The sequence below is a fragment of the Caloenas nicobarica genome, chromosome 13 (genome assembly GCF_036013445.1).
Source record: "Caloenas nicobarica isolate bCalNic1 chromosome 13, bCalNic1.hap1, whole genome shotgun sequence".
Taxonomy (NCBI): Eukaryota; Metazoa; Chordata; class Aves; order Columbiformes; family Columbidae; genus Caloenas; species Caloenas nicobarica.
The window spans coordinates 8,761,665-8,775,339 of NC_088257.1; the positions used below are offsets into that span (position 1 = coordinate 8,761,665).

Below are 13,675 nucleotides of genomic sequence, written 5' to 3' on the forward strand. Positions count from 1 at the left end.
GTCAAGCTGGGGGTTTAAAAGCTTGGGAGCTATTAGCATGCAAAATTTGTCCCTCAGAGTTCCTGTGAAACACTCTTTCGAGTGAGACAGGGAAAGGGAGTGAATTCTCCAAGCTGCTGCGAAGGCAGTCAGGGGGTACCTGGGGGCTGATGGAGAGGGGCTGTGTGCCAGCCAGGGGCACCCTGGGGAACTGGGGTAACTCTTCCCAACCTGGCTGCGATCTCTAGATGCTGCGGCAATGCAAAGTGAGAAAGATGCCAGTAAGAGTTGTGGTGTAAACCCTATTTCTGCGAGGCTCAAAGACAGCTGATCAGAAGAGACCTGTTTATTGTGAGGTTTAGAAAAACAATTATTCTGCAAATTGCTTATTTTGGCAAGTAATGGGGTTGATACAGAACTTGGAATTACAGTTTTAAGAATACAAATACATAGTATCTTGTTCAACAAACACAAACCAAACTTCTTCCCTGTGGAACATTAAAGGAGCAAATGTTTGCTAAAATAAATGGGACATCAACATGGGATGGGGGGGGACAAAACAAAACAACCGAACTTGGAAGCCAAAACCCCACTGAAGAAGCAGCAGCCACATCTTCAATTTTACGATCAGGCTGTACTTTCACTTTGCTTTTCCTGTTCGATAGCTGCCAGAGAAACAGAGGAAACAAAAACATCATCAATAAACATTATAATGATTCTGCAGGATACAGATTTCTATAGCCATTCTTAAAGCCAGGGAGGGTAAGTCCCCACGTGCTTTCTTTGGCCACCCTCAAAATGCCAACCCGTTCCCAGGTCTGCATAGCTAGTAGGGTGCGGCTCACAATGTGCAAATCTCCTCTTGTATTTATAGCTTTAGTGTTGGTAGGGATAATAAAACGGGGAAAAAACCAAGTATCTTATGCTGAGGGACAGCGTGTGTCCACGGCTATTAGTACTGACACATCCAAAGTGGTTAGCGAGACTCTTCTGAAGGAAACCACTCACAATGTCTGGTCCAAATGCAGAGAGATGCCGTTTTGACATCCAAATTTGGATGTGAATCACAATCCTCACCTGGCCGCCTGTGCACAGTGTGTGTATGGGAGATGACCTTGCACAAGAAAAGCCCAGGGGTGCTTTGCTAAGGAAGATTGCCTGTTAGGTGAGGATGATGATGGGTTTCTCTTGCAGCCTTGTTCCCAGAGAAGGTGCCTGGAGCTCTCCTGGCCAGGGCTGACAGCAGGTACCAGAGGGGGGCAGCAGCTCATCTTCCTGATAACACGTTGCATCCCAAGCCCAGGCACCTTCTGGGGATGCTGCCAGGGATGTGCCAGGGTTCCCTGTGTGTCTGTGCCTCCGAACAGGCCGGTAAGGTGGTAATTACAAACAGTTTGATCCCGTCACCTGCAGCCAGCAGTAAAACTGGTCTTGCTTTTAGCAGAAGCAAGAGCAATCTCATCAGAAAGGATTCTTCAGACAAAACTCACCATCGGTTAGAACTCCTCGTATCCTTGGAAGCCCAGCATAGAGTACAAGTCTTAGTATTATCCCCAGTTAAAGTCAGGGATGAGTTTGAGCCTGTAATCCTATGATTAGTATTCATTTGGCGTATGAACTGCAATACAGATTTAGTTGAAATAGCCTCCTAAGCACTTACTTTCTTTAGTGGGCAATGGATTTTTCTCTCTGGTTTCTGTCTTCTTCAGCTTGGTTTTGTCAAATGTTTCAATTTCTGCAAAATCTGGTTTGTCGGACATGATGGGTCCTGACAAAGAAAGGAAAAACACACCCATGGCTTCATCAGCTAGTGCTGTGATTTCAGCCATCTGCAAAGCATTTTCTGCTTGGAAGAAAAAATATGAAAATACCATCAAAATGTTTATTCAAAAAACCACCACAAATCTAACACCTCAGTCTGGGACCTCTCCCTGAAGCTTGGATCTTTCAGAGTGAACAAGAAAGGCATAAATAGAAATTTATCTAGGTTTTTCAGACTCAATTTCTAAAAATCATATTTTGCACATGGAAGCAATAATATTCTCAGTAAAGAACAGACAATGCATTAATTGCCAATAATCCTCTAATAAGCCCCTATTTTCAGGAATGCTGCTAACCAGAACGTCTACAATAAACCCCAAAATCAATATGAACAAAGAGCTTGAATCATGATTTTGTTTTAATTAATAGGATTTGTCTTTAATTCCGAGCACCCTATCCTGAGTGCGTACATACCCCTGTATCTGGATGAGCTGCTGTGGACACTTGTGCTTAACAATAGAGGACTGGTTCACCCAGCCCTTTGTTTGCTCTCGCACTCGATATCCAAGTCGCAGGCTCAACGGGTTTGATTATATTCTATTATAAGAGAAATCAACAAAGCACACTGGCATTCAACACTTCACCTGTCAAAAATTCCCTAATCCAATTCCTGTTTATAATAGAAATTCAAGTTCAAATCCAGCCTGGGCGTTACTCCCCTTATTTCAGTGGAGTTTCCCGTCAAGGCGAGGTTTGGACCAGAGATGGCTGATATAATTATATTTTTTTTTTCCTTCCTGAAGAGAATCAGATTTCATTGGTATCTGCACTGAGACAACAGAAGTAAATATTCCCAGGAAAAAAAATAAAAATATTAAAAAGAAAAGCTACTAAAACCACATGGCATTACCGTCTGGCTGCTCTCTCCTCAGCTGCTTGGTGGCTGTCTGAGGCAGTGTGAGTTGAAAAAGGTCAGGGTAATCCCTCCTCTCCTCCCCCCGCCCCAGCCCATCGCTATTAATATTGATTAGTTTAGTACTGAGATTGCTCAGCATTTAGGGAAAGGAGAGATCGCTGCTGCAGAAAGTGTATGAGGGAGGGAAATGGGAAAACTGATGTGGAAAACTGCCAAAATACATCCTGTTTTGTTGTTTGTGGGTTTTTTTCCTCCTCCTCATCTACCAAGACAATAATGTTTAAGTTTCCATTCCTGCCCTTCTTTCACAATGCTGAGGTTTGAAGTTAAGGTGAGGTTTGGAGTTCATTCAAGGGGATGCTGCTGCCAGATCAGTTTGTGGGGAGATTTTTGGTGCGTTTAGCAAAGTGCCTGGGGATCGTCCCCCACCCACCCAGGCTGGCAGAACACGGGCTGGGGGCTCGGGAGGGCTCTGAGCCCAGCCCAGGAACAATTGCCGCTGGCCAGGGCCAAATCCGAGATAAGCCTGGCCTGAGCATCACGCTGGCATCTGGGAGCGTGTCCTGAAAGAAACCACAATAAATCCTTCATTTGCTCCCGTTTTGGCAGCTACAGACACGCTCACTGGTGTGTCCCTCGGCGCGGTGGCGTGTGGCTTCGTGGGCCGGAGCAGCTGCACACAGCCAACCCTCCTGCTGGCGCTTCACCAAAGCTGCGTTTGCCCGTTCCTGTGTTCCACCCGCGTCCATGGCGTGCACCACACTGGGCTTTCTCGCAGGGAACCTCTGCAGTCGCAGTGAGGGGAGAATGTGTTGTAGGTGCTGAGCGATGTAATTAGCACAAAGAGCATGGCCAACAGGACCAGGGCAGTGACCATCCCCTGGACTGGGCATTGGTGAGGCCGCATCTCAAATCCTGGGGGCAGTTTTGGGCCCCTCATGACAAGAAAGCCCTTGAGGTGCTGGAGCGAGTTCAGAGAAGGGAACGGAGCTGGGGAAGGGGCTGGAACACAAGTGTGATGGGAGCGGCTGAGGGAGCTGGGGGTTCAGCTGGAGAACAGGAGCTGAGGGGAGACCTTCTGATCTCTGAACTGCCTGAGCATGGAGGGTGTTGGTCTCTTCTGCCAACTAACAAGTGATAAGAGGAAATGGCCTCAAGCTGAGCCAGAGGAGGTTCAGATTGGATATTGGGAAAAAATTTATTCACGGAAAGGATTGTCAGGCATTGGAACAGGCTGCCCGGGGAAGTGGTGGAGTCACCATCCCTGGAGGGGTTTAAAAGATGTGTAGATGAGGTTTAGGGACATGGGTTAGAGGTGGACTTGGCTGTGTTAGGTTAACAGTTGGACTTGATGATCTTAAAGGTCTTTTCCAAACAAAATTATTTGATGATTCCATGAATTTCAGTAAAAACTTTTAAAATGACTAATAGCTCTTGCATGTATTTGCAAGAAACACTTCGTATTAGATGTGGGCACTACCTGTAGCCACCTCCTGGAAGCTGCTGCTCCCAATGGCTGTGGACATGCCTGTGATGTGACATGGCCCCAGCTGCGCTTCCCGTTGTGCAGCACAAAACTACCAGGGGACCCATTTTTCAAAGCTCCTGGGTTTGGGAGGGAAGGGCTGTGTGCATCCTCCTAGATGTGGTGGGTTTCCTCTTGTGTAACTTTGGATGTCTGCATCTGAATTACTTGTCTAGACCCCATGATAGTCAATAGGGAGGCAACTAAGTTGGGATAAAATTAATTGTGCCCTCAGAGCATCTGAGTTTCTCTGCTGACTACAAATGGAGCCTGGCCGATGAGCTCAGGGAGACGGAGATGTCTCACAGCTAACTGAGAGCCCTGAGAAGGTGCTGTGGGTATTTCTGTTGGCATAGCAGAATCATAGAATCATTTTGGTTGGAAGAGGACCCTCAAGATAATCGAACGCAACCATAACCTAAATCTAGCACTAAACCATGTCCCTAAGAGCCTCATCTTCTAAATCCCTCCAGGGATGGTGACTCCACCACTTCCCTGGGCAGCCTGTTCCAGTGCTTTACAACCCTTTCCATGAAGAATTTTTTCCTAATATCCAGTCTTAGGTAGAGTGGGTTTGAGTGTGTGTGTGCATGGAGAAAACTGAGGTATCTTAAGGACTTCTTCCAAAGTGTGTTTAAAATAATGAACACAATGCAGGGGAAAAAAAAATCTTTACTCATCAGCATCCAGAAACAGTGGTTCCTTTCCACCCAGTGATTCCTTCCTTTATCCATCCCATACTCTGTATCTTCAGAGAGTGCAGGGGTTGCTGCATACTGTGGCAAACAACACTCCAAGAACATTTTTTTATGTAGCCATGTCTGTGGTATTTGAGGTAAAGGAGAATAGAATACTGCAGAGGTGGAAAAACCTGCACAACGCTGCTCAGCTGGAGCTCCAAAGAGATCATCTGGGTCCCACTGAGCTTAGCTCTGTGCAGACCTGGCTGTGCTGCTTCGGCACCTAAAATTGTCCTGGCACTAATGTAGCTGCATTTTTGTTATGTTAAAAGCTCAGTTGACTTGTGCAGGCTGGCTTGGTTAACTCTGCATCTGCACCGACTGCCCATGCGAAATCAGTTTGTGTACCAGTCATATTTAGCGTCAGGAATGTTTCCTTGCTTCCATCCCCTTACTCCAACCAATTGTCAAAAATAGAAAGCTGGGCTCTTGACTGAAAACCCCTGGGAATAAGCAGGAAGGTGGCTGCTGGGTGAATATTTGGTGTAAGCTGTAGCTGAGATTTGGCACTGAACAGTCTTAGTGTCTGTTTAAAAAGAAAGCATTAACCTCTTCTTGTTAGGCTGGACACCAGATTTAGAAGATCAGAAAAGACTTTAAAACGCTATCTGGATGATTAATGAATTCAGGCAGTTCATGAGTTTGTTTGTTAAATATATGTCCATTTTCACAAGTAACAATTAGAATTCTTATAATGAAGAGAGATTATAAGGGGAAATGCTCTTAAACTTTTAGACTGGCACAAATTCTCTCAGATGTAGAGGGCAAATGAAGTGTTCAGGGCAGCAAAGCAGAAGAATCTTTCTTCTTGCTTTCTCTGTACAGTCACGGGCTTGGCCCCTGGCATTCACAACAGAGCTCAGGCTTTTCTGAACACGCTAAGACATGATGGGCATGCTTGTTCTTTCACCACCACCATTTTAATTGTCTGATTTATTGACAGACCTAGCATTAAAACCAGTTTGGGATGGATTGTTTGGGTTTTTAGGCTGAAGATGACCAGGTCTTTAATTGATGTGAGGTTGGATTTCCGAGGAAGGTGTAACAGTGTTAGTCCACATAACATAATGATGAGAAATTACGTGTTCTCTCAGTTGAAGTCAGTAGATGCTCAATTCATAACGAACAATTTGACCATTGCGTAAAGTGTCAGTTAAGCTTCTGTATCTTCTAAACACGGTACCGTGGTCAAATGCAGCTCACGTTGGATTCAAGCCTCATGTTTACACTCTGTGCAGGACAGACAGCCATGAGCAGTTTTCATATGGAATATTTGGAGTGTGGCCTGAGGGCACTGCATACCGCATTGGAACTGTTTACGGGACGGAAGGATGGGTCAGTGATATTTTACTCAGATGCCTTTCGATTTCACTGGGAACTGAGATATTTTTGCTCTATGAGCTGCAAAGCAGTTATCTGACAGGTTTTTAAGGGCAGGATTTCAGTCACCACCTTCAGTAAGAGGAGCATGGCAGTTACCCGGCCTTGGGATGACTGTGGTAGCAATGAACCCCAACAGTGTTTGAGGTGCACAGCAGCAGCTGAATGATCCAGCATATGGGAACGAGGAAAACCAGCAAGCCAGCAGAGCAAACTATTTGATCTTTACAGATGCTATACACCTAAAGCACGGAAAGCCAATATTGGTACAGCCGTGCCTGAAAAGCTACCTCGGATACAATGGAAATTGAATTTTATTTCAGTCTGCTGCCAAAGGATGAAGGGCTGAGTCAAACCTGCCAGGACGGACACCTCGGATACCAGTGAGTCACCAACAGCATTAAAGTGTGCCTGGCAGCGCAAACACCGAGCGTCTGTCAGACACCCACAGAGAAACCGAGGAAAACAAATACTTGCTACCAGGATGCAGTAATAGGTGAGAGGAAATGTTTAAAGAGAGCTCAAGTTCAAAGGAAAATTCAGAGGGGAGTCTGAAGAGTGAGGTTGGGAGGTCTGGAGCCTGCTGCTACTCAGCTTTTCCCTTGGCTGTTGTCACTTGGAAGTAGCAAGCCCAGCCTGCTGAGGCTGCAGGGACATATTATACATACATATATACATATATATGTGTATATATATAAGGGGATAGCCTTCATGGACTTGGGGGATCTTGTGCTCATGTTTGGCACAAGAGGTGCTCTGGAAATGCCAAGTTTCATGGAGTCTAGGTGGGCAGCTGCAAGGAAAAGGGATTTATTTCTTTTTGGTGCATCAGTGGGGATCAGATCGCATCTATTTCTCTACGGAGCTGAGGAGGGACGAGGGACAAAGCACCCTAATGTGAGCAGCCGGTTAGAGGAACAGATGCTGGAGCAGATCAGTGTCTGTAGCTGAGCCAACAAGCTGACACAACTGATTTCATAATCATATTAGTGCTGGCTCGAAGTAACACACCCACTCAAATTTAACAGTGGTTTCATTTCCAAAATGTTGTGGTATTTTTGGTGCTAAAGGTAAGGGATTAATTTTTCAAGGTCAAAAGCTGGGCTGGAATCCGCAAGCACCCTAATTCCTTTAGGTCCCTGTGAGCATTGAGCATCCTCCAGAAAGGTGGCAGGATTGGGCATGCTATAAGCCATCCTTAGAAGGTTTCCCATCCTTAGGGGAAGAAATAACAAATAAAAAAAAAAAAAAGACTACAGCTTCACTGAAAGGGTTTTCTTAGCTCTCTTTGTGCCTTTTGTTCCATCTTGCTGCCAAAAAAAAATCCATGTTTGGGAACAGAGACAGGTTCCCAGGCTGAGAGACAATGAATCCTGAGGGTATGAGGAAGGCAGTGATCCCTCTTTGGCAGGGTGGCAGCTGTAACGCTGCGCTGCCGGTGTGTAAATACTCAATACTTGTCTTCTGCTGTGTGCTTTATCATTACTGAAGGTGTTTCATTTCCCTTATTGAGACTGTTGAGCCTTAAGGGTAGGTGTGTACAAACGATGAGGGGAGAGGAGAAGCTAGCTGTAGATAGTCCTTCTGCTTGGGTTATTTTTTCCAATCCCATGTTTTCCAAATATCTCTGGAGTTCAGACAGTCTATACTAGGAGCCCCACTGCACCAAAGAGCAAAAAGAGAAAACATAAGCTAGTGGGAGTGGAAATTTTCTCTCTCCCTCTTTTTTCGGTATTATAAAACTCAGTATGGGGGTGAATTTTTAAAAGTTTAACCAGATGGATATTCTTGTCTTGAGAACTGACCCAAAAGTGTGTCTTCCAGCATAAAGTACTCGGCTTCAGCCTGGCCTTTCCTAACAAAATGTGGACACATGCGTGCATTATTACAGCAAAAAAAAAAAAAAAATACAAAATGTCCATGCACATGCTTCTCTCACAGAGACAGGGTGGGGAAAGGAGCATGTGATATATTAGTCACATTAGTTAATATGCTATAGAGCACATGACAGTTTGCGATAAATACTGGTCTAGAAACGCTACTTTGGCATGACCTGGAGTCTTTGCTAACAGTCTTTTTATCTCTCTGGGTCTCTGGACAGAAGTATCTCTTGCCAGCAGCAGCTCTTAGGGAAAGAGTAAGTTTTGGATGAGTGTTGGGAGTGTGCTCAAATGTGGCTCTTAGTGCAGCTGGCTGCTCTGGAATTAAACAATCCACTGCTGGATTTCTCACTCTCTTTGCTTTAAACAAAAACGAAAATCACTGTTCCTTATGAAGATCAAATGGTGGCACCCAGTGTGCAGCAAATAGATAACCAACATAATCCAAGATAAGATAATCAAAGATAATGAAACGCAGAGACCTACTAACTTGATATCAACTTCAGATTTTCTTTTTGTCCAGAGGAAAAAGGACAATAGGTGCGCCTGTCATTACAATCCCTGTTGTGCTGGGGTAGACAAGGAGCTGTGGTATCTTTGACTTTTGGGACACAGCTGTGGATGTGGTTTTCACAGGTGCCTAACCAGCGCTTCTCTTTGTGTTGCCAAATCCTTCCACTTCCAATAGCCTGGGACCTCCTGACAGCCTAAGTATGTTTTATGTTTTGGGGAAAATAAGATAAACCCTGAAGTTTTTCAGCTGCTTAAGAAAATGAGGCTGCTGAAGCAGAGTAACAGACCAGGCAGCCAAGGATCTTCTCTAGCTGATATCTGTGAGCAATTCCAGAATAAAAACTTGTATTTCTACTTGAAGGGATTCATACATCATCTTTACAAAAAATCATTTTCCAATTTCATAAGCTCGTTATACAGAGTAAGCCAAACCCATAGGTATTATACACTGTGTACAAGGTCAACAACTATGTAAGAAAGTGGTAATCAGTAAGTTCCATATTTGTTAACTTCTGCCTGTTCAAATGTAAGTGTATTATGTTAAATGCTGTTTTTCTTTCAAATGTAAAAAAAAAAAAAAAAACCATGAGACACTTCACCTCTCATGATGTCTGAAGTGAACAGCTATCTCTTTAGGACCTGACTGAATTAAGGAATGTTTTCAATGACTGATTTCAATGACTCTTTTTTTCTTGCAAATATATATAAAGTGCAGAAATCAGGTGCAGTCTTATTAACCCTGTTATGAAGACATAGCCTTAACCTGAGCTCTGTACACCCAGACTGACTCCTCTGGGGTCACAGTACTTTGAGCATGAGTGACCACACCATGAAATAACATGGGAGCAGCAGAGAGTGATTGTGTTGGCAGCAGACAAATTGTGCTAACTTGAACGAACTGCAGCCTCTCCCCAGCTCAGGGTAAAAGCACCACAGCAGCTCAAGCATAGACCCTTATGAGTGCAAAGAAGGGGAATTCAAAAGGGATGGGGACATTCAAGCTTTAGTTTAAGTTGACTTTTCAGTGGAAACGAGCTCTAGGGCATGAGTTCATGTCTGTCCACAGCCCAAACTGGTGAATGCAGAGAAAAGCAAGCAAGAAGTGAAATACCAAAGTGTGCAATATTGTAATTTTCTCTTGTCTGATGCATACGTTGAATGATTTTTCCCTTTGGATGAATACTAGCTTGCATAAAATTCAAATAACTCTGCTGTCTACAGATGGGGGGAGGGAGTGTGGGAAGGGGAACAGAAGGAAGGAAATGGAACTGAGAAGATTGAATTAACCTTTCAGTGTCTTGAATTTCAAGAAGGGAAGAATTCTTTCCTGCTAAGTCTGCAACCATGCAATTAAAATGTGAACAAGCCTGAAAAGCCACATTTGCCCCATATTCCTAGATCTCTACTTTAAAGACATCTTCTAAAACCAAGATTCAGATCCAAAAAGTATTCAAAGGCAGGAAAAAATCTTATGTTGTAAACGTTTATTTTAACCAGAGTAATCTACTAGAAAAACAAGTAAAAATGTCTGACATTCACATAGAACATGTGCCTTTGATATTGAATTCAGTTTAAAAAAATCCTTACATCTGTGTCTACTAATGGCAGACAGTCTTTGAAAAGGTGAATGTGTTTCTCTGTGCTGGAGTTTCTGTTTCTAGAACAGATTCCTTCACCTGTTTGCTTGAGCATTGTGAAGCCTTAAAAATGGACTTTGATTGTCAGGTGCCCTTTTAGACAGTGAGTCAGAACTGGATACCTGCTGATTCAAGAGCCTCCATGGAGAGTCATGGATGTCCAACATGGCCAAGTGTCTTGTGCTGGGCACCCTGAAACAAAATGTTTGTTAGAAAATTCTAGAATGCAGGAAAAGAGGAACAAAGTAAAGACTTGGTATGGGGACATGTCTCTGTTTCTGGATGAAATATGCAGTAAAGGAAAGCATTTTGCAGAGCAACTAGCTGGAAAGTTTGCTAATTCTTTCTTGGTGTTGAAAGGACTCATGTTTGTCAATATTTTTGCAAGATATCAGTAGGATACATCCAAGACAAAAATCAAGTACTTCCAAGCCCTGGAGAATATAGTTTGGTTTTTTTTTTTTTTTGGTAGATGGACAATTAAAACCAAAAGGAAATACTTTGCTGATGCATAGATAATGTTCCCTCCAAGTATAAAATGTTGGCATATAACATTCAGGTATCACAGCAGACAGTGTCTTGCTTTGCTGTGCATCAGATTTCCATTTCCTTCTAGTAAGATAATGACCCAGTATGAGGGTAAAGAGTTGGACAGCAGGCTATCAACCTTCCAGGGATTTGATGGCATTGCAAAACTGATTTAAGTTCTGGAATATTCTAGCTCGGTTTGTACTAAGCTTTGTACAACAGTGAGGACAGTTAGGACAGAGCTATTATTCTTTCATTTGCTTCAATTTCTGAGGAGGAGTAACGCAGGGCTGTTGCTGGAATTAGACTTAATTGGAAACTAAAGTGTTTGGAGAATATTTATTCTGAAGTCATATTAGGTCAGGACTGACATTGGGTACCCACGAAGGAAGCATGGCTCCAGTTCTTCTGTGGCATATACTGCTGATAATGACTTGTGCTCATTAATAGCTCTTCCTGAAAACAAGAGAATTATGCTAGTAATCTTTTCAGATCTACTGAGTTACTTTGTGAGCACCTTGTAGCGGAATCTCTGCAAAACTGCTAGGCTGAGCAACTTAACTGGACTTGAAAGATAACACACGGAGCTACAGAAGTGGCCCGTCCCTCGTGGTGTGGTCCTGGACATGGATTTACTGATGAGAGGGGGCTATCATGGCACTCTGGCTCTTCAGTGTCAGGAGCCAGATGCTGACCGGACACATCTGCCAAGCTCCTGGAGCTGTGCAGCAGCTGGGGAACGGGTCCTTCTTGTGCAGAGCCACATGCTGCAGCCTTGTCACCAACTCTGTGCATCGTCACATGTCCTGACGTGCGGGTGACAGTCTATGTCACGCCAGGGCACTGCAGCCATGCACCTGCGCAAGCCCTGCTCGTGCTGGGGCTGCTCTGTGTGTGTCTGTGGAACGGGAGGGCGTCAACGAGCCTGTGTGAGCTCCACGCTGCCCTGTCCACACCACCGAAACTGGGCCGGGTGTCCGAGCTGTGCGGCAGTCTGTGTACCGTGTAAGAGGGAGAGTTACAAAACGCTACCGTAAAATTTGAGTTGTGCCCTGAAACGGATGGGGACAGCTACCGCATTGCTCCATGGTAATTTTTAGCAGCGATCTGAGAGGCAGACGCCTTCAATAGCTGTATTTTGGGGGTGTAACCACGCATCCTCCCTTCCCTCTATATTTGCTATCTTTGAAAAAGTGGCTGAAACACCAGGACTCCCAGGTTCTCTTCAACCTTTCAGAAATAGGCAGCGAGAACACAAAGTGAGCAGAAAAGACTGAAATGGCAGCCTGGAACTGCATATGTCTGCCCCCTGCAAGGAACGCTGGAAGCGTATGAAAGGAGGTGGGTTAAACTGGCACAAAATGGTGTTCTTGGAGCCAGTTCAGAGGAGGGAAGACACTGTCTTGGACTCAAAAACCAGCAAACAGGTGCTGTGCAGGCCCTGCCTGCTTACCTGCCTCTGCTGTCTGTCTCCTCTTGCCACCCGTGTTTTCTGTGTCAGGTTTCTTGCAGTTTTATTCCTGTCAACTGGCCAATATATTTGCTGAAGAGCCAGCTGGAGTCCGCTCTCTCCCATGTTTCATCAACAAAATTGCCAGCTTGTTCTGATTCAGTATCTTTATTGTTGTTGATGAGGCTAAATGAATCAGGAAGAACACAGCTATGTATACAAAATACAAATTTGGAAACCTCATCCTGAGAAGAGGAAGTTTTATTAACTATTCAAGACGAGAAATCTGCTGTGGAAGCAGAATGAGAGCAAATACAGACCTCCTGAGAGGTCGTTTTCCCTGACCCTACATACTTCATTGTATTCCTAGTGACACAAAATCTTCTAGCAGGAGAATATAATTTTAGATCTGATTAAAACCAGGCTAATTTACTGTGGGACTGTGACTCTCCCTTCTTTGGATTCCAAATGTAAAACCTCTTAATGAGTCTTAGAAACCTACCTCTAGATAAAATGCAGAATCCATATTGGAAAACCTGAAACAAAACCCTCCCGGCTATTGGCAATGTAGAATTTTCAATTAATCCCATCCTGCTTATATATATTTGTTTTCTTTTGTATATTCTCTGTCAGTTTTTCATGGGAAGGAAAGCTTTTCCTGAGAGGGTTTTTGAGGAAATTTGGATGTAGGTGGTGAACGCTTTATTAACCCCTGTCCCGTGGCTGCTGGCAGCTGCCGGCAACCGCGGCTGCGGTTCCAGCGTGGCAGGTGGGCACCGCAGGGCCCGGCTCGGCCCTGCCACTTCTGCTCTGAGCGCGCGTCTCTTCATTCGCTTGTGCTAACTCGGTTTAAAGGGGGCTAAATTTTGTATTTCAAAACGCATTAGCTCTTTGTCAAAGGGCGCCGGGTCACTTGTGCCACGCGCTTGGGAAATGTTTGGGAGCCGTCGCTCCTCGCGCCTCCAGTTCTGGAAATGGCACTGGGAGTGTTGTGATGTGGTTTTGAGAAACGCGGAACTGAGCAGGAGCCTGTGGGGCGGCCCCGATGGTGGTGGGGACACTCTGGGCACCCCTGATCCCGAGGCAGGCAGACGGCTGAATCACTGTAGGGTTAGGAAAAAAAAAAAGAGTGAACCCCTGTGTCACTGCTTGTTGTTCCCGGGTGCGCTGTGGTTGAGGCTCTGGGCAGCCCGGGGCCATAACGGACGGTGGCCCTAAAGCGGGCCGGGCCGCCCGCCCCTCCCACGCCCTGAGGGAGCGGCCGCCACCGGCGGGAACCGGCTCCCCCGGCCCCGCCCGCGACCCCTCCCCGCCCCGCAGCACGTGACCCTGCGGGAGGGGGGCGCGCGCGCTGCACCTGTCAGTC

At 45.2% G+C, this 13,675-nt stretch overlaps 1 protein-coding gene across 1 annotated transcript; it reads right to left on the bottom strand.

Annotated features, from left to right (window-relative positions):
• Window positions 1-588: 588 nt before the first annotated feature.
• Window positions 589-1,808, bottom strand: LOC135993994 (thymosin beta-12-like). The gene is made up of 2 exons (XM_065644242.1): window positions 1,640-1,808; window positions 589-644 (listed from the first exon to the last, which is right to left on the bottom strand). Exons 1-2 carry the CDS (start codon window positions 1,806-1,808, stop codon window positions 607-609), a joined length of 207 nt encoding a protein of 68 aa, XP_065500314.1. The 3' UTR covers window positions 589-606.
• Between the last annotated feature and the right edge of the window lie 11,867 nt (window positions 1,809-13,675).